Source organism: Zosterops lateralis, assembly GCF_965231275.1.
Source record: "Zosterops lateralis genome assembly, chromosome: 4".
Classification (NCBI taxonomy): Eukaryota; Metazoa; Chordata; class Aves; order Passeriformes; family Zosteropidae; genus Zosterops; species Zosterops lateralis.
In genome coordinates this window covers 12,508,998-12,532,104 of record NC_139765.1, presented here as the reverse complement: position 1 = coordinate 12,532,104, position 23,107 = coordinate 12,508,998, and the positions used below count along the sequence as shown (strand labels likewise).

The following is a 23,107-nucleotide window of genomic DNA, read 5'->3' as shown; positions in this document are numbered from 1 at the left end:
TAAGATTACAAATACAGATGTCTCTTACTTGAAGTTTCTTCAACAGTGCTGCTTCAGTATGGTTTCCTTGTTTGGCTTGCTTGGCTTTCCAATACTGCTTCTGGGCTGAATATCTGTTCATAGGACACACCTTGAAAAGGCAGTCTGGGGAAAGATTGCAAGAAATACTCCTAAGCATGCTGAAAGACATTTCCTTCATTTGTAACTATGCTTTGGTTAGGGCTTTTTTCCAGAAATGTCCAGATACCAGTGTTTAAACACAGCCACCAAGTCAGCTTGGTGGCAATGACACCATAAACAGGGTGGCACAACATTAGAGCTGAACCTAAAGCCTTTGAAGCCCACCACATTCTCACTTTGTGCAATCTCTGTAAGAGCCCAGCTGTGATCCAGCCATATCTGCCTGCTGTTTTATTAGCACCACAGCATCACAAATGCACTGTTTGAAGGCATGTGAAACCTTGGAAGAATGGTCCTGCTCTCTGTATGCCACATCCCTGGCTTGCTCTGGCCCTGCTCAATCCAAGGGTGGCAGGGGCATTCAGCAGCCAGCCACCAAGCAGGTTCACACAGAGGTTGGGTCCCTATATGCCTTCAATGAGTTGTTTTTACTCTTAGGGTTTTTTAATCAAAGTGACACAAGCTGAACATCACCATTGTCCAACAGAGCAGGAAAAAAGCAGGTGAGGAGAGAGGAGCCATTTGAGCAGGGTGGCTATGCAAATGAGAGAAAAGGAGGAGGAGGAGAAGGAGACTGCCGCTAATGCTGAGATGTCAAATAAGAAATGAGGAGCAGCAAAGGAGAGAGAATCTCAATAAAACAAACCCTCATCCCATCCCCATGTGGAGTGAGGGGCCTGCAGATCAAGAAAGGGGAGAGATGTCTGGAATGAAGCCAAGGGGTTCTTCCCTAAATGCTTGCTCAATTGTTCGTCTTTATTTCCCAGTACCATAATCAATAATTGAAAGTTAATGTTAATTGGCAATAAACCGAATTTCGTGAAATTCCCGACTCCAGAGTTTTTGGTTTATTTTTTGGTTTTTGTCCAGTGGCAGTCCTATAAGCTGGAAATAGAGGCTCATGATTCATCCAAAGCCAATTACTTTTAGAATGATAAACAACATCAAGTCTTGCACAGTCACAATAAACAACTGCTCTAAAAACAGCAAGACTTGACAGACAATTCACATAGCAAACACTGGTAACTGTCCTTTCACATGCCACATGTATTAACAGGCAAAAAGAGAGAAGAGTTCTGCTGTAGGAGTAGTAAGGACACCCAGGACTGCCTGGGTGTTGCAGGGTGAAACTGTTCCCCAACATGGGCTGCAGCCTGTGGATGTCAAAGGAATGTCTGCCCCCAGCTATGAGGCTTCCATATTTCACTGGCACAGATGGCCAAGCACTGGCTGAGGGCTGATCCAGCCCCTCTTCAAGCAGCAAAGCTTGTTCACACAAAATTACCCCCAGGGGCAGAACTTTCCTTGGCACTGACCCAAAGTACTCACAGATTTGCTCCCTCCTTGCAGCCCTGAGTTGCTGTTCCAAGGAAAAAGTCCTACAAATCCTTCTCAAAGCAAACCCAGTCACTCTGCAAAGGTGTTTGCTTTAATTTTACATTTGTAATGGGAATTATATCACACAACCTAGAGTACACAGATCCCAGGTAATTTTTTCAACATCCTGGAAACCAAGAAGGTAGAGGGAAAAAAAACCCAAAGGGCTGTGTACCATTAAATTGCTTTGTATATTATAGGATCTTTTACCTAAGTATCAGCATTTCAGCTCATAAGACAAAAAGTCTGCTATTATTTTCTGTCATGATCTATAATTAACATGCCTTCTAAGAAGGCTTCATGAAACATTTATTTCTCTGAAGTAACAATACCTTCTTTTTATAGGACCAGTCTTCATTTCTCAGTTACTCCCCAGACATCCTGCTACTTTGAGTAAACACAGTGCTTCCCATCCTCCTGCAGAGTCTCGGGGCACAGTGCTACCACTCTGCAGAGGACCTTTTTCAAACCAGTATACTTCAATTGTATTTCCCTCAATTTATCAACCAAAAAAGTTAATATTATTTGTTTCCAGATGAGCTTTTTCCTATTTTATTTTTACTTTTTAGGATTCCAGATGCATTGAAACCAGGTCGTCTCATCATATTTCTCTGGGTTGGTTTTTGTTGGGGTTTTTTTCCCATTTATTTTTATTAGAGTAACAACACTATGTAAATTCAAGCTTCTTCATCTTAAACATTGCAAGGGGGTGGAACAGTGTCTGCCCTAGAGATGCTTCAGTTCAAATAAACAGGAAAAAAAGAGAAGCTGAAGCATAAGATTATAAAGCAACTTTTCACCACACAGCAGATCAAAAAGCCATTCCCTCCTGGAGGTCAGTCTAGCAACCCACTCATGAGACAGAACGTCTCTTCTGACTTCTCCAGACATTCCCAGATAGTCCCAGTTCCCAATCCATTACTTTATGGAGTTTTACATAAATGCTTCTCTTCCTGACGACTAATTAAGGATAGTATCAAAGGTAAGCAAATAGCGCCTTCACTCAGGAAGTCGCAAAATGAAAATAACTCCTATTATGCCCTTTAATTGTTTCTTGATATTGGATAAAGATGGTACAGAACAATATTTATGAGATGCCTTTTCTCCCTGCCCTCCCCTGGGCTTTCTTTTTCAGTGTTAGAAATCCAACTCTTGCCCACCATGGAAGATTTCTTTGGTTTGCAGAACTAGAGAAATTATCACATGGCTTTACTAAAACCAGAGAAATGGGTAAGTGGAAGTGACAGGGCTATAAAATCATAGTGTGTACAAATCTACTTGTTTTGGGGTGAAAAAAAATAGACAGATAAAAAAGAACTAATGTGAAAATGAAAGGGGAAAAATGTGGAGGAGCGAGGAGTGGGGCAATGAAGAGTCCTAGGCAGGACAACAACAAAAAGCTCTCAGGAATCTGAGAAGGAAATTAAAGCAATTATGGAACTGGGAGAAACAAGAAGAAAATAAAAGGATAAACCAAAATTATGTAGAAGGCAAGTAAGAAGAAAAATGGCAGATGGAAGAGAAGAGGGTGGGAGGAAGAAAGGAAAGAGTGCAGAGAAAGGTAATGGGAGGAAGAGAAGACAAAAGAACAATGTCAGAAAAACCTTAGATCATACTAAAACCTGAAAGGCAAAAGAGGGTATTTAGGAAACCAAGCATCACTTCCACTGCAGAAGCCTCAAGAAAAGAAAGGAATACAAGGTACAAGTAAGGAAGTTTAGGCCAGTTTAAAAACTTAGGTCATTTTACATTTAAAATAGAGAGAGACTCATGCTCCTTTTCCAGAGCTGCTAAATCTGACCCACAAGAAGATCTTATCTGTGCTATTTTACACCTTGGAAGCTGAAAGTGTTTCCCACTGGAGATAGGAGCATCAAGCTGAAGTGTGTTTATGGCCCCAGACTAAGGGAACCTGCAGCTGTGTGGCTGATGATGTGACTTTTTCTTCAGAGGTACACGACTCCTGGCACACACTGTTCTTCCCAATCTCTGTGAACCCAGCCCTGCAGCACAGTAAGAATTTCCATCACCACACTCAGTGCCTTGGATCTCACCAGCTTCAGCTGGAATTACGACATGAAGCACCTGGTTTGATCAGTTCCTCCAATTCCAGTAAATGTTTTGTGGTGTTTTTCCACCAGGCTTCAGGAAACAAGTGTGGGACCAAATTCCACCCTCCTTTGCACTGAGGCAAATCTGGATGTGCTCCCTGGTGAACACAGAGCCACTGCAGGCTCATCCCAGTGTGACTGGGGGAGGAATGGGGAGCACAGCTTCTTCATATGGACACAAAAGGAGAAGCAATCACATCTGTCCTTCGCTTAACAACACTCCATGCTGCAGGATGTTCTGAGATAACCAGAATAGCAACCACCCACTCAAAAAAAAAAAAAAAAAAAAAAAAAAAAAAAAAAAAAAAAAAAGAAAGTAAACACATAACAAAAATGAAACTGCTATTTTGAGATGCCTCTTTACACAGGCTTTCAGTTCAGGCCAACAGCTCAGTACCTTGATTTGATCTCTGAGTGAACCCTGTAGGGGAGATACAAGCAGTTCAAAACCACAATCTTTCTTTTTTGTCCCTCCCACTAGGGAAAGGGTTGATAAAATATTACCAAAAAAGAGCAAACACAGTCCTCTCTGATATTAATTTTCAGAGTCAGTCCTTGAAATCTAAACATCTTGTTAGAAACATGTTTTTCTCATACTTCTTTGACTCCCAGGTCATGCTCTAACCTCGAATCAACGCCAGTTCAGCTATCAGTGATAAAAACATTGTAAACCATACAGACAGCAGTTCCTATTAGTGAAGAGGCCCTACTTATCCTGCTCTTAGATGCTATTTTCAGTTGCTTATGTCTAATCATTCAATTAATCATTCATGCCTAAGTCTTCCTTTCATGTCAAGAACCTACTTAAAGCAGTTTTTGTTTGGTTTGTTAACTTTGCTGCTTTAAATGAAAGCTACTTCCCAGAAGATTCTTGGAGAGAAAAATATGGATTTTGCTTGGATTTTTGTTGACAAGAACAATATTTAGCAACTCTTTTGCCTCAGGGCTCTGAGCAGAGCTAAGAAATTAAGCAAAGCATGGCAGAGATGTGCTTTGGGTTGCTCTCATGGTAGAAATACCTTTGTGGTTCAAGGCACTAAATCTCAATTAGACAGGAAGTTTCTGCTGGGCTCTCAGCAATGTTCCTGCTATTCTCACACTTAGAATTTGACTTAAAGGATGAAGGAGAAAACATCCAAAGAAGGAGAAAACATCCAAATGACAGGTTTATCTTTCCTGCAGGCAACCTCCTGAACACACATTGATTATGGATACTTGAAGCAGCAGGAAAATTATATTTGGTGCCCCTAACACTATTACCATGCTGTTACAGAAGGGTGAGTTCCATAAATTAATGTGACAATTACTTTTTCACTAATTTAGTTTCTCCTGCAGGTATTTTAGAGACCTTATAGCATCTTTCAGTACCTTCAGGGGGCTTACAAGAAAGCTGGATGGAGAAGGATTTTTAAAAAGGGCATAGAGTGACAGAAGGGGGAATGGTTTCAAACTGAAAAAAGGTAGATTCAGATTGGATATTAGGAAGAAATTGTCCTCTGTGAGGGTGGGGAGGCCCTGGCACAGGTTGCCCAGAAGAGCTGTGGCTGCCCCATCCCTGACATTGTCCAAGGCCAGGCTGGATGGGGCTCTGAAAGTGTCCCTGTCCATGGCAGGGGGTGGGAATGAGATGGGCTTTAAAGTCCTTTCCAATCCAAATCATTCTACATTGCAGCTCATCTAAATTTGCATGCTACCACCATGCCAGCAGTCCCAAAATTAAGCTATGGTGCACTGCAAAGCAGAGAGAGCAAAGGAGTGACTGGAAGAAAGACTGCAAAGGGAGCTAAGCAGCACCAGGGCAGAGTAGAGTAGATACTAAAAGGTTTTGGGGCAGGGAGGGAGAGGGAGAAGAGGAAATTCCCAAAAAGAGGAGGATCTGAGTTAGAGGAAAGGAAAAGTTTGATGCTGTGGAGATGAGAGAGCAGAGGCAACTGGAGATAAAGGGATGTGTTATGCAAGCAACAGACAGAGGTTACAATAAGGAACAGAGCCAAAACTGTCCACAGCTAATGGAAACCACTCCCCTACAGAAGCTGGGATGTAACTCAGGAGCACATCCCTTGGTTTCCCCAGCAGCAGAAAACAGCTGTACATTTGTCAGTGTCCCATCCCCCCTGACATCTGCTCCACATGTGCTGCTACCACTGATGGCAAATCATTACTGCTGGGAGTTCAATCAGCTTTCACACTGCATCTAAGTGCCCAAACCATCAACACAGAAACCTATCAACTTTTGCTTTCTTTGCCTCTTAAAGTTAGAAATTAACAACACAGAGCTGCAGGAAAAGAACTCTCATGTACTGAAGTTATAAAATCAAGTCCTCAAACACTAGACAGTGAAGAAATTATGGTCTTTTTGAGCTCTGTTGAGATCCTTAGTTCGTAGGCATTAGGGTGTATTCAATTATCCTATCACAAATCTTTTCCAGTGACCTTGGTCTCATCTAGAAATCCGGATAGGCTCGATTTTAGAAATACATTGGGGTAGTCCAGTGACAGAAATACCGTCCAAAGAATCCCTACCTGATATTTTGTGCAACCTGGAAACTGTGAGTTAGACATGTACTTGCAGGCAGTGAGAGGGTGAAATCACATTTAAGTAGCCTGAAAGTCACACTGTATGTTACTCCCAGCTCTACTTTAAAGTTATTCAGTCACACAAGCAACTGAAATTTATTACTGTTAGTTTCTAAGTGTGTATCCTCACTTTCTCAGTTTCCAGTATCTGCCAGTGTGCTGCATGCTCACAGCTGGAACTGGAACAAACTGCTGATGTTTCCTGAATATATAATGGAAAAAAGTCTTGAATTCTCTGGGAAAGCAGAACTTCACTCTCTCGGTGTTTTAAACACTCTGGTTTTTTGCAATTGTAGTATACATATAAACACTACAAATAAAATACTGAGGTTAAGCATGTCAATGCAACTCTTGAAAATCATAAAATGGTTTGGGGTTGAAAGGGACCTTAAAGATCATTGAAAATAGATACAAACAGCCATGAAACATAATCCCCTTGCTCTAAGTCAGGCAGGTCATACTCTCTTTATCTCAGAACCAGTGTGAATCTAAGCCCTTTTAAGCCAAAAGAGGCTTGGATCAGGCTAGTAAGGCTCTGTTCTAGCACAGTTAAGAGTATTTTTTAGCAGTAAAGAAGTAAAAACTACACATTGTTAGTGCACTGTTATATTTTCCCAATAAGCAAAACAGCAGAATTATCCAAATTTACAAGGTCAAGTGGAAAAAATCAGATACAGTTTTAAGCAAAAGCAAAACAAAAAGCTGACAAAATATTTGGGGTACTCCTTAAAATGGTATCTTATCTTGAAAAAAAAAAAAAGCAATCCATCAGCTCAAGTAGCTTTGGACCTCACAAGTTTCTTTCTCTTTTACAGTGAGAGCAAGGCTGGAACAAAGAGTTTGTAACAGAGCAGGGGATCAGTGTTCAGTGTACAGAACAGAGCAAGCAACTTTTGGACTACAGGAAAATTCAGCCCCTTTCCCCATATTTTCCACGTGCCTCTCATGCCTTTGCAAATTTTGTATTTTGTTCTCAAAATCTGCCATTCATGTTCCAGTTTGAAACTTTGTGTCCACAAACCCTCTGGGAAATTACATGACAAAAGTACCCAAAGAGTTAGAACTGCATCAGTTGCTCATTAAAGAGAAATGATCCCCAGTTACTGACCTCTGAACTTCTTTGGAGGATTAGCAAGGTCACCTGCCTCTGGCTGGACCACACACCGGTCATCCACTAACCTAGAAAAGCAAAAGTTATCACACTCACTAAAACATGCCATCAATGTTTATAAATGCACAGACATGCCTGCCACAGCATAGACCCAAAAGCTTCCAGATTTCTCCAGTGTAATACAAAAAATACCTTAGAAACTCTGTTATTCAGTTACTAAGCATAACCAAGAAAGGCTACATTTTCCTTCCAGAGAGAGGATTTCTTCTACTGCACTAAATTATGGTCTGTGATTCAGATCATTTAAATCCAGTTAAAATCCTTTTTGTCACACCACATACATAGATGTTGCATGTAAAATTTATGTTTTCCTTCATCAGAGCCATTAACCCTCAATCAGAAACAGTTTGTTTCTCTGCAGCTGTCAGATTTTCTTCTTCACCATTTCCCATCTTTTTCCTCTGAGGAGGCATGTGGAATTAAGGCTCAGCTCTGATCAAAACTCCCAAGACCACATTTTCCTGTGCTAAAATGAATAAGCATTTCTTTCATCCACTAGAAAATCTAGATGATAAATCTAATATATTTCTTGCAATATTTTAGAAGTTAAATAAACAATAAAATTTAAAATATGAATTGTTAAACTTATCTCAGAACTTCCTAGACATAAATTCAGCTTCCTTTCAGGAAGCATCCTGTAAATAATTTGCCCATTCCAAACAATTATTCAGGAAAATCACGTTTAAGGACACACTACTGCCCTGCCACTTCACAGCAACATTCTTAGCAGCATTTTTGTTGGAAATTGCCAGAAAAAACACAAATTAGCTTCAGCCAAGTTACACAATAGATGCATTCAGCTTTCACTGAAGTTGGTGAAGGCTTTGCCTCCAACCACGAGTGCAGCGAGGCCGATCCCCCAGCACACCCATGAATTTTCTACCTCTAGCAAGATGACAAATGCACTGCGGCTGCAGCTCCCAAAAGGAAAAAATACAAAGAATTTTGGAAGCCAGCAGTTCCAATCTCAAAACAGACCAAACATGAGGTGTCAGTGAGGAAGAGGAATTGAAGAAAGAGCTTGAGGAGCAAGCAGGGGGCCTTAGGAAGTTGTGTTCTTCACAGTCTAGGTTAGGCCAGGCTTAACAAGAACAGAGTGAGGTTTGGAAAGCAGGACTCAGGAAGAGTCTTGCAGGCATCCTGCGCTCTGTCCATGTTCTAAGAAGCCAAAGCTTCCTACAAACAGCACCTAAAAACTGGAGTCACCAAGAGCTGACTGGAAAGGACTACCTTAACAGAACCTTTGCTAAAGGATTTTAATGCCAAGGGGTACTTCTCACTCTCAACAAAATCCCTCTAAGGTTTTTAAGGAGGAACCTACAAGGTTTGAGTTTAAGCACTGTCAGGATGGAGGCATATTGAAAAGCCAACCATAACTCACGAGGAACCTCCTGTGTTCCTTGGTGACAACTTGTGCACCCGGGTGACAACCACAACTGTGGGTGAAATGGCATATCACTGCAGCCAAAGCCAGAGAGAAAACAAGGTGTTGGTGCTGAGGAAAACAAATGGCATCCTGCACACTCTCTGAGCCAGCCAGCTGCAGTGCTCAAACACACCAGCCCAGCAGAGAACAGACATGCAACAATTAATATCAATCACTTGCCGTTGAGTATTCTCTAAAGGCACAAAGATAAGAGTTATGCTGAACTCATAAATGAGTCCAGCAGCATTCAGGAACCAAAGACATCAGAGATAACAAAGGAAAGAGGAAATGGTGCCGCATCCATCCTATGGACACAAAATCAGAGCACAGAAAGGTTGATTAACATGTGGCAGGGCAGTGGCATGACAGAGCAGGAACATCATCTCCTGAACCCTTGCTTAGCACCTCAGCTTCTGACACCTTTGCTTCTTATAACACAGGACAAAAATCTGAGGCAAGTATTGCTTTGTTTATTTAGCAGTTATTAAATTACCAATTTAATCCCCAGCATTTCCACATAATGCCATTCATCCTGTATTCCAGCTGCATGACCTTCAGGGAGTCCAACAGCTCCTTGTTTACTCTGGAGGTGCTTGTTACGGTACTGAAGGGAGAGCTGAGCTGCACATTGCACATGATGCAAGACTTCAGCCTGCCCTGCAGAGGGGAACACGAGGCTCTTCAAACACAGACCACTTCCTCTGATACGCAATTCAAAATATTCAAATCCCACTTTTATAGCGAGCCAAAAGCAGCTGCTGGTTTGTTACTGACACCTGCAAGGTGGCTGTGTTAAACAAGCAGCAATTCAAGACCTTTGTAACCTGCTAACAAATCCATTAGAGATGTATGAAATCAAACAACAGGCTTGGCTGCAAAAAGGTCCTGGGCACCTGCAGTGACTGTCAGACCACACCACAGCAGGTTTTAAGATCACTTGCTTGTAGGCTTGAATAGGAGGGCAAAGTGCACCAGACCAGGCTTTTCAGATAAAGGCAGAATTTATTGTATTATATTTATTGTATTATACCATAAAATGTGCAAGCTAGGTAAACACTGATCCAAATCACGGTGCCAATATTCAAGCCACTTAACCATGGTACTAGCAGAGAAGCTTTAACAAACTTCTAGGGGCTTAATTCCTCAGCTGGACCACAGACAATACTGCTTTGTGCTCTCTGCTGTCATTCAGCACCTGGCACAGGCAATGCAATTGCATTTCAGTTTTCCATACATTGGTAGCACATAAATGACAAAGGAGATCCCTGCACATACATGAAATGATCTCTAGCTGAGCTAGTTCTTCCCTGAACACAATAAATACCTGGGGTTTGCACAATCCCTCCAAGTAACTGCTGTAATTAAGCTGTACAGTTAGTTCATTGGTGGGGCCTAGGATAAATCATCAGGAAAGTCAAAACAGTAATTACACCCCTGGACTTTACGCATGAGCCTTTGTATTCAGTAATTGCAGAATTAGGGGCTGAAAGCAGCAATGCTCATGGGATTGCTCGTCACAGATGCCCAGTCATTCTCCCACTGAAGCCAGTGGAAGTTTTTCCACTCATTGCAGGCCAAGCAAGGGCAGTTCCTGATCATAGTGCCACAGGCAGCCAACCTCACAGACCAGCAGGTGTTTAAGCCATTAAGGCCTCACAGTGTACAGAAGTGTACACAGCTACAGTGTACAAAGGCTCATTAAACAAGAATTGGAGCTACCTAAAGCAACATCTAGGAGATATGGGGTGCTTCTCCACAGAGGCAGAAGGGGAAAGTAAAGGCAGTTTCAACTCTCCACTATCATCACAGAATCCCAGGATAGGTCAGGGTGGAAGGAGCCACAGCTGGTCCCACCTCCCCGTTCCAGCAGAGCCATCCCAGAGTACAGGGCACAGAATTGTGCCCAGACAGCTCTGGAATATCTCCAGTGAGGACACTTCGCACCCTCTCTGGACAATCTGCCCAGTCACTGCACAGGAAGAAAGTTCTGCCTCATGTCAAGTGGTCAAAGCATGAACCTATAGTGTTCTGCACCTCTCCTCCTCTCCTTTCATTCTCCCCAATCATCTGGTGGAGTTGAAGCTGTCCCTTCTCTGTTGAAATGGGAGGAAGGACACAGGGGTGGGAGGAGCAGCACTGAGCAGCAGCAGTATAACTGATAAGGAAGGTGTGTTGGCAGAAAAGTCTAGTGATGCCTGGGTTCATAGATAGGAATCATATATGCTCCATAAGTCTCTGTGTCCTGCAAGCTCCCCTGATTACCTAACACAGGCTAAAGGTAAATACATCAAAGGTTTCTAGGAACTTGTAGATGTAGTGCAAGAGTCAAGGAGCAGTTGTACAGCTGTAATCCTAGAAGGACTGTTCCCAGTGACTAGTTATTTTAGATTTACTACTGAGATACAGTTGCATTCTGAAAGAACAAAAACCAATATAAGAAAACAATAGGAAAATAATGATGATGGATATCATGAATTTTAGGTCTATTTCATAACATAAGATGCCTTTTAGATTGTCAAAGAAAGCAGCCATAATTTATCTTAGCTTTGTGCCTTGAGTTTCAAAAACATCATCCTGAAATGTATTGTACCTCTTCTCACCAACAGAGATTTCCACTCAATAATCATAGCCAATATTATTAAGTACAACAATACCTGAATAAACACATGAGCACACAGACTCTCTCATTCATAGAACTCTGTGTGTGTATGTGTGTGTAACTTGTTTAAAAATACAAGACCCAGCTGCTGATGTCTATCAATTACACACTTGGTACTATTTATACATCTATGGAGTGTTTTACTCCTCAAAAAGCTGAATAAAGTAAGCTAGAGGCAATGTCTTCAATCTAAGACACTCAAGTTTCTCAGCTTAATGTTATCATAATTTCACCGCCTTTTTGAGCAGCACAAGGCCTGGGGAGCAGCAGAAAGAGGGGCAAGGTTGGTGACAGGCATCAGCAAGAGAAGCTGGATATTTTAGCTGCCAGTGGAGCCCAGCAACCTATTTGTTCAGAAAGAATGCTGAGGTTCCATCCCAAAACCACATAACCTCAACATCCCTTCATGTATAAAGGAGCGGCCCCCAAAGCCTCCCTCACTTTGCTCCTCAGACGTCCCTTCACACAAGCTCCTCCACAGAACCGTTCCTCCAGAGAACCTGCCACCCAGGACACTTCTTTCCTCCCAAACTGCAGCACAAAGCCTCTCCTGTGCTCCACACATCCCAGCAACCACTTGGGAAGAGAGGTGCAAGTCATACCACCAAGAAACCGACCAATAACGAACAATAGGTGATTAAAATTTTGCTGCCCTGGAAATCAAACATCAAATACCCAAGTGCCAAAACAATCAGATCCACCCAGTTCTTCTCCAAGTCCACCCACTTTTCATTTCATTGAGCCTCTTATCAGGCATCTAGGTCAGCCCACTTCTTGTGTGCTTCAAGCGGTCTCCTGCCAAAAATCTACAGTCATCCTACCTCACCCTTCCCAAAATGTGAGTTCATACTCCTTTCTGACTACCAGTCTTGCTTCAAATGATTTACAGCTCTATGATTTAGCTGACCTATATGAAATGTGTCCTTTTTCCTGTCTCTTTCCAAAGCCAAATTTTTCACCATCGTATTTTAAAACATCTTTCAGGGTCGCCTAATTAATGCCAGCTTGCACAGAAAATAAGAAGGCTCTTACTTGCACTTATAGGAGGGCTATTAAATCTCAGTACCATTTAGGAGGATTCCATGCTAAAAAGCCCTTTTGACAAATAAGAGTGCATCAGAACACAATATTTAAAGAACTTCACTTCATACCAGTGAGGTACAGCAGCACAGAGACATGAAAGTCTGGCTCCTCCTGCCTGCCTCAAACCTTAGGAACTTTATACTTTCCTTTCTGAACAAATTTTAATTGCCACAAACACAAAGCATAAAATAGGTTGAAAGGAGCTGTTTAGTAAATAGCCTTATGCGGGGAAAGCAAAATTCTATGCATCGAAAACATTCCAAAGTCCTCAAAAACAGCAGGCAAATTTCATCATGAACAATCTTCAGTGTGAAATGAGGGTGTGGGAGCATATTATCTCAGCTACACAGAGTGGGAACACTCAGCCATTCCCACCATCCCAAAAAATGATTCTGTGGGTCACTTTGAATTGTATTATCCAATGATGTGGAGATACAAGGTCAGAAACCACAATCCTAAGCACATACTGGGAAACAAAAATACCATACAAGCAGGCAGCTCCATATTTGCAGTAATAACTGCACAAATAATTAGCCCTGAAGTTTTTCCCTTATCTGATAGGGCATTCATATACTCTTGTAACTGTACCTGCAGGCTTGCATGTCAAGGGAGAGGAGGGGTAGTAAAAGCAGAATTTTTTCTGCTCAATTAAGTAATCCAGCTATAAATCCTGAATGGCATTTTGTTATTCTATTGTACTGTGTTATAGCCAATCATGCTTTTAGCTTGCAAAAACTTCTGTTCAGTAGAACTTGTTTATCCCTTATTATAGCTATATTTACATTTAAAACATTGTGCAATTTCAATTAAATTCTAAGAACAGAGCTAAAATAAATTATTACAAAGGAATAAAATGTTATTTGGAGGTTAGGGGAAAGGAGAAAGCATGGTTCTTAGATTTTAGTCTCAGTTTTGCAATTTTCTTGGCCTGCATAATAGGTAAGCCATTAATGCACCAAGTAAATGGTACAGAGCTTTGTTTGGACATATTAATTTTTGCCAAGTAAATGAACATTTGCACAGTATTTCAAGATCCTCACATAAATACAACATACACCAAGTAATTTTTAGTGGTGCCAAGCACATCTATTTTCTGCTGTCAAAAGGGGATTGGGAATTGATCACAGTCCCAAGGCTCATAGAGCTCAAGAAGTGTTTAGACAGTGCACTCAGGCACAGGGTGTGATTCTTGAGGCTGTGCTGTGCAAGGCCAGGAGTTGGACTCAATGACCCTTGTGGATCCTTCCAGCTCAGGATATTCTGTGATTCCATGGAGAATTGGCAGTAGGAGGAGGTGTGCCAGCCTATCCCACCCAGCTCCCTCCCCAGGCACACCCAGTCCTGCTGTACTTCTCTGTAACACTGGTGCTCTGCTCCCAGGCAGGTTTTGGCTTCAGTCTGTCTCAGTGCCTTTGATAAACAAATTACACTCCCATAAACCCAAGGAAATGGTTGATTTCTTCCTTTGTTTCTTTTCTATTCTTTTTAATATAAAAAGTAAGAGTCTATCATACAAGGATGTTGCGACAGCCTAAAGGCATTTAATTGGAAAACACTTCCACAGGCAAACCCTCTTTTGGATGAAACTTGTATTAAAGCTAAAAAACCTGAAATGATAAAATGAGTATCAGGAAAGCTTTCTGAAGACTTTCTTTTGTGGCCTGCACAACACAGATGCACTAATAATGCATATCACCTGGGATTGGGCAATTTTTCCATTACTAATTTTTCCATTACATTTTCCTTTTAGGTGAAATCTTGGCTGTCTTTGAACAGACAAAGTTTCCACTAATGTCTCTGAGGCCAGGATTTCACCCCCATCATCACAGCTTCCCAGAAGTGCACTGAGGGATGAAGTTTAAAGAAGCAGCAGTGTCAGTACCTCACACTGAGGGTCATTCGTCAAATATTTAATTACAATCTAACCTCTGCAGCATTTCCACCTAATCCAGCTAACTACATATGGAATGCAAACACTGTGAGAAGTCCAGGATTTGGCCCAAACTTAACATTTACTTTCAGATTTACTTTACAGATTTACTTTCTGAAGTAAATCAGAAAATCAAGGTTACACACATGATTTAACTCTGTTTGCTCACACCTTAAAACTACCCGTAACAGGTCTGCAACCCAGCTCTCTCAATGTAAGAAAGCCCAAATAAAGTAGAATTATTAGGTATATCAACCTAACACACATTAGGAACACTGACACTAGGACCACTGTAAACTAAAAATGAGGGTGTCAGAGGCAACCCTGCATCTTTATGTGAATTTTAAGCATGTAGCTCGCTAACCAGTCCCTATCAGTTTAAATTTCCATGGTACACAGTGACTTCAGAAAAGAGATCCTAGTAACAGCATTACTGCTCCCCAAGCCAAGCAGAACTTGCTGCAGAGTTACCTATTCAGCCAGAAACAGCAAAGCTAAGCCAGCAGCATAGGGAAAATAATCCAAACCAAAAATCTACGTTTAGTTCCCAGCAGAAGAATTTGAGGGGTTTTGTCAGCTTTGCACATATTTGTTAATGGCCACTTGAAAGGACTGCTTTGAAGAACTATGTGCTAATAAAAAGAGTCAGAGAGACTGGATTGTTCACTGTTAACAGCATTTGATGAAAATGGAGAGATTTACCCAGAAAAATACTGTTGAGAAATGCCAATATCTGTCCAGTGATCAAAAAGTGACTTCATCCCCATAATGAAGGCAGTCACACCTACTCATCAAAATGGCAACACTTACTAGAAAGGAAGCATAAGCAAAGGAAGAAAATTAGGAAACTTTGCTGAAATAGCACAATGTAAAAATATTGTTGTTTAGGCAGACAAACCAGCCTCAGATGCTACTGTAAGGCCTATAATGAACCTCAGCATTTGGAATGACAACATATATATAGGCAAAAATATATACATACACAAATATACATTAAAAAAATATCAATCCTGCAAAAACAGGTTGGAATGTAAATCCTGGAAAATAGTCTGAGTTCTTTCTCCATTTTGTAACACAAACAGCAATAATCCAGCAGATCAAGCCACGTCACACTATGTAAAAACGTAAGTGGAAAACATTGCTCAACCAAAATGCTGACATTTTACACATTCTGCAATGCATTCCACCCAGGAGAGGTAAATTTTAGGCGCCTAATTTTTTGCTTAAGTTAAAAGAAACCAATTTTTCAGACAATACAGATAACAAGACCCTCTATGTTACAAAGTCTGTTATATGTCAGGATACCAAATGAAGAAAGGGCTGACATCATTTCAGAGACCAACAATGGGGACAAGTCCCAAGCTAGTGTGAAGATATGTAATTCCACTGAAATTAGTCAAACAGCCCTTTTCTGCAGCAACTCAGCACCTGACCAAGCACTTTTGATATCCTTCCTTTAATGCACCTTCCTTCAGCTGACCCAGAAGCTGCCTTCAAGGCCAAGCACACTCACACAAGACATCCTGAGTTCCCCCAGCCACAGCCCCTTTCCATGAGATGTGCAATATCCTGGAAGTGGGTGCAAACCTGGGCTCTACAGCAGGAACATGAACCTTTCCTGACCACCCCCTTGCCAAGACATTGCTCTGGAACTACAGTGCTGCCTGGTTTTGCTTTCAGATAAAAGGAGACAGCTCTCAGGTTGAACAGCATGACCACCAACAAGCTTGCAGCCAGTGCAATCCAGCTCCCAAAACCCCGCTGCTGGTTTCAGCCTCCATTTCTGCCCCTGGGGACAATGACTTTGGCTGGCAAGAATTCCCTGAAGGAGGACTGCTCACCCTTTGATGTGTCTAGCCCTCACCAGTGGCAATGAGAATTGTACACAGGAGAAATCTCCACATTAACACATGCTCCAATTCTCTCAACAAAGGATTGATTGATTTTTATTTTCACTTTGCAGCAATAAATGTTTACAAATTTTTGCAGCTGGGGCAGGTATTTTTGCATATTCTCTTTGGTCTTCTCTTTCCTCAGCAGCAAGTTAAAAAAAAAACCTCCAAACAAAAACAAGCTGAGAAATCACAGTGACTTTATTTACTTGTTTTAAAACCGAGAAGAGCCAGTTTCCTACGAGGAGAGATCATTTTGGGAGCTGATCCAGATTGTCTCAGAGCTGCTTTTCCAGTTGCTGAGAGCAGCTCTGGGAGCCCTTTGCCACACCTAGCCCCGACCTGTACACACTCGCTTGAGAGAGTCCCATGTGGCAGCACAGAGCAGAAACCTGAAGAGGAAATGCTCGGGAATGCTCCGGCCACAGCGGAAGGAGCTGGGAAGTAGGAAAGTCACGAAACAGCAGCCACAAGCTGGCAAGCAGGGTGGCAAAACAGTCACTTCTGTGCAAGGGGACAGGGATGAAGTTAAAGGTGCAAAAGGAGCCCATTCTACTTGTGGGAACTTTTCATAACTATAAAGCAGGAAAATTACATAACAAGCAGGTTCCCACCTCAAAACTGTTTCAAACTTTTCTCACACCAACCACCAGGCAGGCTGGCATCTCCCACAAGGAGGCTACACTCACAACAGCCAGTCTCACATGCCCAAGGACTCTCCCAGGCTCTGAGGCACAGAAAACCCCACATCAGCCCAGCAGAGCTCAGCATTCTAACCAGGGTGCCTGTGCACTGCAGGAGGAGCTCCCAGGACCCCTCCAGCCTCATCCTTGCACAGGGTCTGGGTTCAGCGTTAGTGGCAAAAATCACTCCAGGAAACACTTACAGCAGTACAGGCTATTGCATCCAGCACCCCAGAACACACAAGAGTTTATTTGTTTGTTTGTTTGTTTGTTTGTTTATACAGATTTTTTTTTTTGGTCCACCTGAGCTCTCAGCAATGACTCTGCTGAGCATCAAGGAGCTCTCAGACTCTCTGGCTATGCTGTCAGCTGTCAGTCAGTTCACCTTCTAAGGTGTGTCTTAACAACAAGCTCTGTTACAAAGAAATGAGTTTGGCCTTTTACCTTCAGGCCCTCCAGTTCGACAGCATTCTTTTCAGCTGAAGGAAATGCTTCCAGGTCTCCTTGCACAGCTTATCCTGACACCTTAACGGAGGAAAAACACCTGCAAATAATCACTCTCTACTGGGAAAACTGGAGTCTTTTATCACTTACATATATTTACTGGGAATTAACTGGCATAGAAACAAAGAAATCAAATTTTCTAGAAAAGCCTGCACTTGGTGATATGATAAGTGGAACAATGATATCCACTTCATTTTTCCTTTTTAAGTGCAATCCTGCTGTACACACATACACTTATCAACACTCATGCTACAAATCCCACAGAACCTATGGGTTTTAAAGACGCAGACTGTGTGTGACCTGGGAAAAAGGAGCATGGTTCCTCCTTCTGGATCAGTACCAAACACAATCCGGGCACACACAATGCACCTTCTCCCTCCTGTGCCAAAGTATATACCTCAGAAAGGAAAGGCAAACCAGCTCCAGGGTTACACCTAACCCCTGTTGCAAAAGCTCTTCAAGCCAAAGCAATCAACTCTAGAAGAAATGTGATGCTATCACAAATTTTATTCCAAACCATGCAATCTTTGGTATCTTTTTCTATTAGTCTCCTTCCTGATGCAGCATTGAGAGATATTAAAAACTCCTCTACTTTCACTGGAAAGGAAAAGAGTGTCTGTTCCTTGCTGTCACCACTGCCCCAAAAAATGTGAAAAATGGCCTCCAGCTCTGAGAGCTCAAAAACCAGAAGACCAAGAGAACAGATGCACATATGACTACTTTTTTTAAATCTCACCATTTTTCAAACCCCTCTCTTTTGTTTCTGGGGGATCTGACTCATAATTTTCAGAAGCAAACAGGAAGCACTGCAGACATCTCCAAGTATTTCCTCTCTCCACCCTCCCACCCACCCCTCTTGTCTTTTACATAATTTCTGGAAACTTTATTAATCCTTTTGCTATATTAGCAATGAAATAGCACCTCTCTACACCAGCTCCAGTGCACCAAGGTGCAAGAGACCCTCCTTTGCCCAGTTCCAAGGGAGAGACATTCTCATCCCCCTGACAGGACAAAGCAAGGCTTTCCCTGCTTGAGGAAGCCAGGCCTTGGGAGCTGGCAGGAGCCAGCTGTGGGGAATTCACTCCCAGTCCCCACAGCAGAGTGGGACCTGGAGCAGAGAAACAGGATGAAGAAGTGTTAGAAGGTAATGTGCCGGGAAAGCCTTTTTACCTCACTCCATTTATTACAGCGCTTCCTTTCATTGTATGCATGGGAAAAAAAATAACATTTCCCCTTCTCCACTCACCGGCAGAACCTGTCAGAGTGCTGGGCAAGCAGCTGCTTGGTGGGCTGGGCAGGAGGTGTGGCAGAGGGACAGCCTTGGGATGAGCTCCTCTGCACACAGAGCACAGCCCTGGCTGCAGCATATGGGGTTTTAGCTTGTCCTGCAAGAAGGTCTTGATGCCCTTAGGCAACAGGAGGTGGGAAAGGCTGGCAATGGGATGGCACAGGGCTCCAAGGCATGATTGAGGGGGACAGAAACAATATGAGAGATGATAGGAGAAAAGAAATGAGCTGGTTTGAAGAAGACCATGTAGCTCCCACAAGGAACTGGAGCAAGGTCAGAATGTGATGGGTGATGGACTAAGTAGTCACCATTCCTTACTCCTGCATGACCAACTCTCAACTATCATGGTGGGGACCATGCAGAAATGCAATGGAAAGCCACCTGTTTCCCTTTTTAGAGATGTCAGCTCTCTCTGGCTGGAGTAGACAAAGTAAATGGGATACATTTTAGCAGCTCTTCTCAGGAAAAACGCATTCTGCTTTTCAGGTGCTTTGTGTATTCCATCTCTTTATGTCAGTGCAAGGTCTTAAATGCAATTACAGGCAAGCCTGAGATCCTGAGGTTTATTTTCATGACACCCCTGTTCCCATAGAGACTTTGTAGCAGCAACTGCTACTGCACATTCTCCCTGCCAAGGGAACCTGGATGTAAAAGCAAGCACACCAAAGCTCACATCTAGTTTCAAGTTAAACTAATTGGTACAGACAACCTCCATTTTAAAAGTTCTAATCTAACATGGTGCAATAATATTTAGCACAGTAAAACTATTCTAACCTTTTCCTTATCACTCCACAAAGCTCTCGGACACATTATCTCAAGAGCTTAACCTGCTGCCTGGCACATTAAGATTAAAAACCTGCCCACTGCCTCAGCTACTATTCCCTATTCACTTGCGCATAGTAAATAATATTCCACAGCTATAAGCTGATCTGAAAAGATAGTAGAGCACCCCACCCAAAAATCAGCTCAATTTTTATCACCTCCCCAGATTTTATGACCTAATCAAAAAGCCAATCGTCTATCGCTGTGGTGCAGCTTTGCATACGGTTACACAATTCCTTCTCCAAGTCAAACATTGTCTGGGATAATCTCATCCATTCACATAAACAATTAGTCTGCTATATTTTGATTAACACTTCCGTTTAAGAGGACACTGAGATGCTTCAGCCCGAGTGGCAGAAGGTCTGGCCTTCTGCTAAAACAGACATGCTTTTCCCAAGCCTCCTCCCTGACTGGAAATCCCAGCTACCAGCCTTGCTGCAAGCACCTCTCTGGAGCAGAATTCTCCACTGTTTTCTGATTTGACAGATGGAAATAAAACAGCATACCTGACACTCCTTTGAGTTACAAGACCCGTAGATCACAACATTCAATAAAAGAATAAGTTGACCCAAACGCAGGCAAGGGCAAAAGTAAACATTAATCTGGGTAATTCATTTCACATTACAGCTTTTCAGAGCCTGAGGGTCTCTAAGCAACAGTCAACCCCGTTAGCACAAATCATCTACTAAATTGCTTAAGTATATGAGCTCATATTGCTTAGAGAGGGCTGAGAAACACTCACATAAACTGTTTTGATGGGGAGCAGAAATGGGAAGCCACTGATAAAAAACAGCTTGCAGAGTAAGTGTAGATCCACAGCCCCAGCAGCCTGAAGAACTATTCACCAAGGCAAAAGACACAACCATCTCAGAGTTTACACACACATAAATTCTTCCATCAGTATAGTGCCCTAAAATAAGACATCAGAAGTTAACTGCTCTCTTGTGATCCATTAAGATAGAAACAGATACTGGTTAAACCTAAATATTATCATATTTCTTAGAAAAACTGAAGTAGAGACAAGGATTTATTCCACTGCATGTATATGCTGCTTGCTACTCTAGTTACTTTAAAGGACTACAAATTATTCCTGTACCTCACAATGTGCTGTTCATCTGGCTGGACTGCAGCTTTGTGTCAGCAATTGTGTGAGCTGGAAGTGAGCTTGAGCCTTTGTTCTTTCTTTTTTCTAACCTTTAATCTGAAAAGGTTTTTTGAACATGTTTTTGTTTATTTTTACCTTTCAAGTTTAATTTTTGTCATAGGAAAAGAGCACCGAAAATAACTATTTGTTTGTGTTTAAAGCTCTGTGTTTACACAACAGAAAAGCTTGTCTCTAACTTGTCATCCTGAAATTTGAAAAAAGTATCACTCACCAAAGTCCAGCTAAATTCCTGCCAACTAACTTTGAAGAGATCCTATCATAGCTGTAGAGCAGATTTTCAATGGCATTTAAATCAGACATTCTGCTGACTTACTCTGGCAACACAGTGCCCAGAAAATAACCGACCAGCAAGTGCTCAGTTCTCTATCTGCAAAGGACGGCACAAATATCCAACTTCTCCTCCTCTCAGCACACTGTAGCCAAGGTTGAAGAAATAAAAAGAGACTTCACAGAACCCTTTGTAATTCCCTCTAGGCAAAACCCATTTGAAAGCAGTTGCTGCCACATTAGGGCTAATATGAATCAGAAATCCAGACACACAGAATTTCATCTGGACAACCAGGTGCCAGTTTAAAGTGGGAACAGCAGCCTCCAAAGAGAAAATCCCTCATCTCCAGACTAGGACCAGACCACATGGAAAGAGCTACCAGTATTCAACAATCCATAGAAAACAAGTACTCAGATTTGATCCCTCAAGCTACCAGTACATAAAAAGAACCAAAACCCAGCCAAAACATAGAAATTCCAAAGCTCCTATGGCTAACATCATCCACCAACACAGATAGCCACAGCCAAGGTGTAGAGACCAGTCTGACAGAACTGGAAGATACCTGAAGATATTTCATCACTCAGGCAACTCTGTAAATACAATATCTTCGTTATCCTCAGAGGACTGAAGTGACTGAAAAGAAGAGCTACAAGATATTTTCAGTCCTTTCAGGCTAAAGGTATAAAATTGCTTTAGTTCTTCTATGACCTCTACTAAACTGAGATAATAGATGAAAAGTAGCTACTGAAAAAATGCTTTCTTTCACCTCAGCTTGTTGGAAATCTTTATTCTTGATCTGGACATGAACTTGGTCTTCTTAGTCTATGCACTTGTCAGTACAAGGGTAGACTATTTTAACACCTATTTCAACTACATAGGAAAAAGAGGCACAAAGGGCAATTGGGACTGAATTCTCCTTGATTCATTACGTCTCTCTCACATCCAGTCAATCCCTGGACTCATAAGCTCTCCTGTAAAATTCCAACCAAGAGATGTTCATGTTACCAAACAGGCTGGAACAGGTTTTCCTAGTGTTTGATCTTCTACACAGTCCACATCACCCCAAAAGTTCTTAATAAGGTAGAGATTTGCTTTATATTGAAATAAAATGACTTCTGTAGTATAATTCATATTCTCATCCACTCCTGTTTTAAATTCCTCAAAAGCAGTGGGACACAGTGCCCTCATTTCCTTGAATCTATAAAATAAGAGAGTTGAAGTCCATAATGATCCTTTCTACTCACACCCATCAGCCTGTGCGCACACTGAGATTGGGTGTCTTTTCTGGAAGCCTGCAGTCTCAAAGACTTAGCAAAATACTTAGAATTCCAAGTTCTCCTTTGATCCACAGATGATTTACTCTTGTTTATATATCTACAAAATCATCCAGCCAAGTTTCTCCTCTTTGCAGTGCCCTTTGGTGCCTGACTTCACAAGCACTGGGTGATTTTGTGAAATAAATCAGGACTATGTCAGTGGGCAGTCATAACTACCAATTCTCTGGCAGAAAAAAACCCTCAGCTCCTCAGCCATCACCCCAGTGATGCCTCCATAAGACACTGTTGAGCTGGGCTCCCCCTCTTTTATCTGTCCTGCCAATGTCACATTTCCTGCACCATTTTCCCCTTTGTGCTTATATGCCACCAAATCACACATTTTGCAAATCAGTCATGACTCTTCCAGCACCCCCAGTTTCAGCAGTTTCAAAGCCATGATACAATTTCTGAATGAATATAACCACCTGTGAACTACCTCATTTCTAAATTTCAAATGTGCCTGATGAGATCAGAAAACTTTGATCATGCCACTTTGAGGTAATGCTGCGCTTTCAGATGATGGTTGGAGCCCAAATGGTCTCCTGTGGAAGTTTTTGGCTGATCTGAAATGTGTTCCAGGAGCAATACATTCATCAGGTGAATGTTCAGGAGGTTTTAACCTTATTCAGAAGGTTTTGCAAGTTATGAGAAGTAA

At 42.0% G+C, this 23,107-nt stretch overlaps 1 protein-coding gene across 3 annotated transcripts in view; it reads right to left on the bottom strand.

Annotated features, from left to right (window-relative positions):
- The window catches only part of ITPR2 (inositol 1,4,5-trisphosphate receptor type 2), a 241,136-nt gene that overhangs the window by 205,657 nt on the left and 12,372 nt on the right, over positions 1-23,107 (bottom strand). For 2 of the 3 annotated variants that reach the window (XM_083859206.1, XM_083859207.1), the window contains exons 2-3: positions 7,354-7,424; positions 29-144 (exon numbers count right to left, since the gene is read on the bottom strand). In XM_083859206.1, the coding sequence (XP_083715332.1) occupies positions 29-144; positions 7,354-7,424 (187 nt within the window). Of the gene's footprint in view, positions 1-28; positions 145-7,353; positions 7,425-20,209; positions 20,229-23,107 lie in introns of those variants that run through there. The other variant, XM_083859208.1, reaches the window with a different exon arrangement.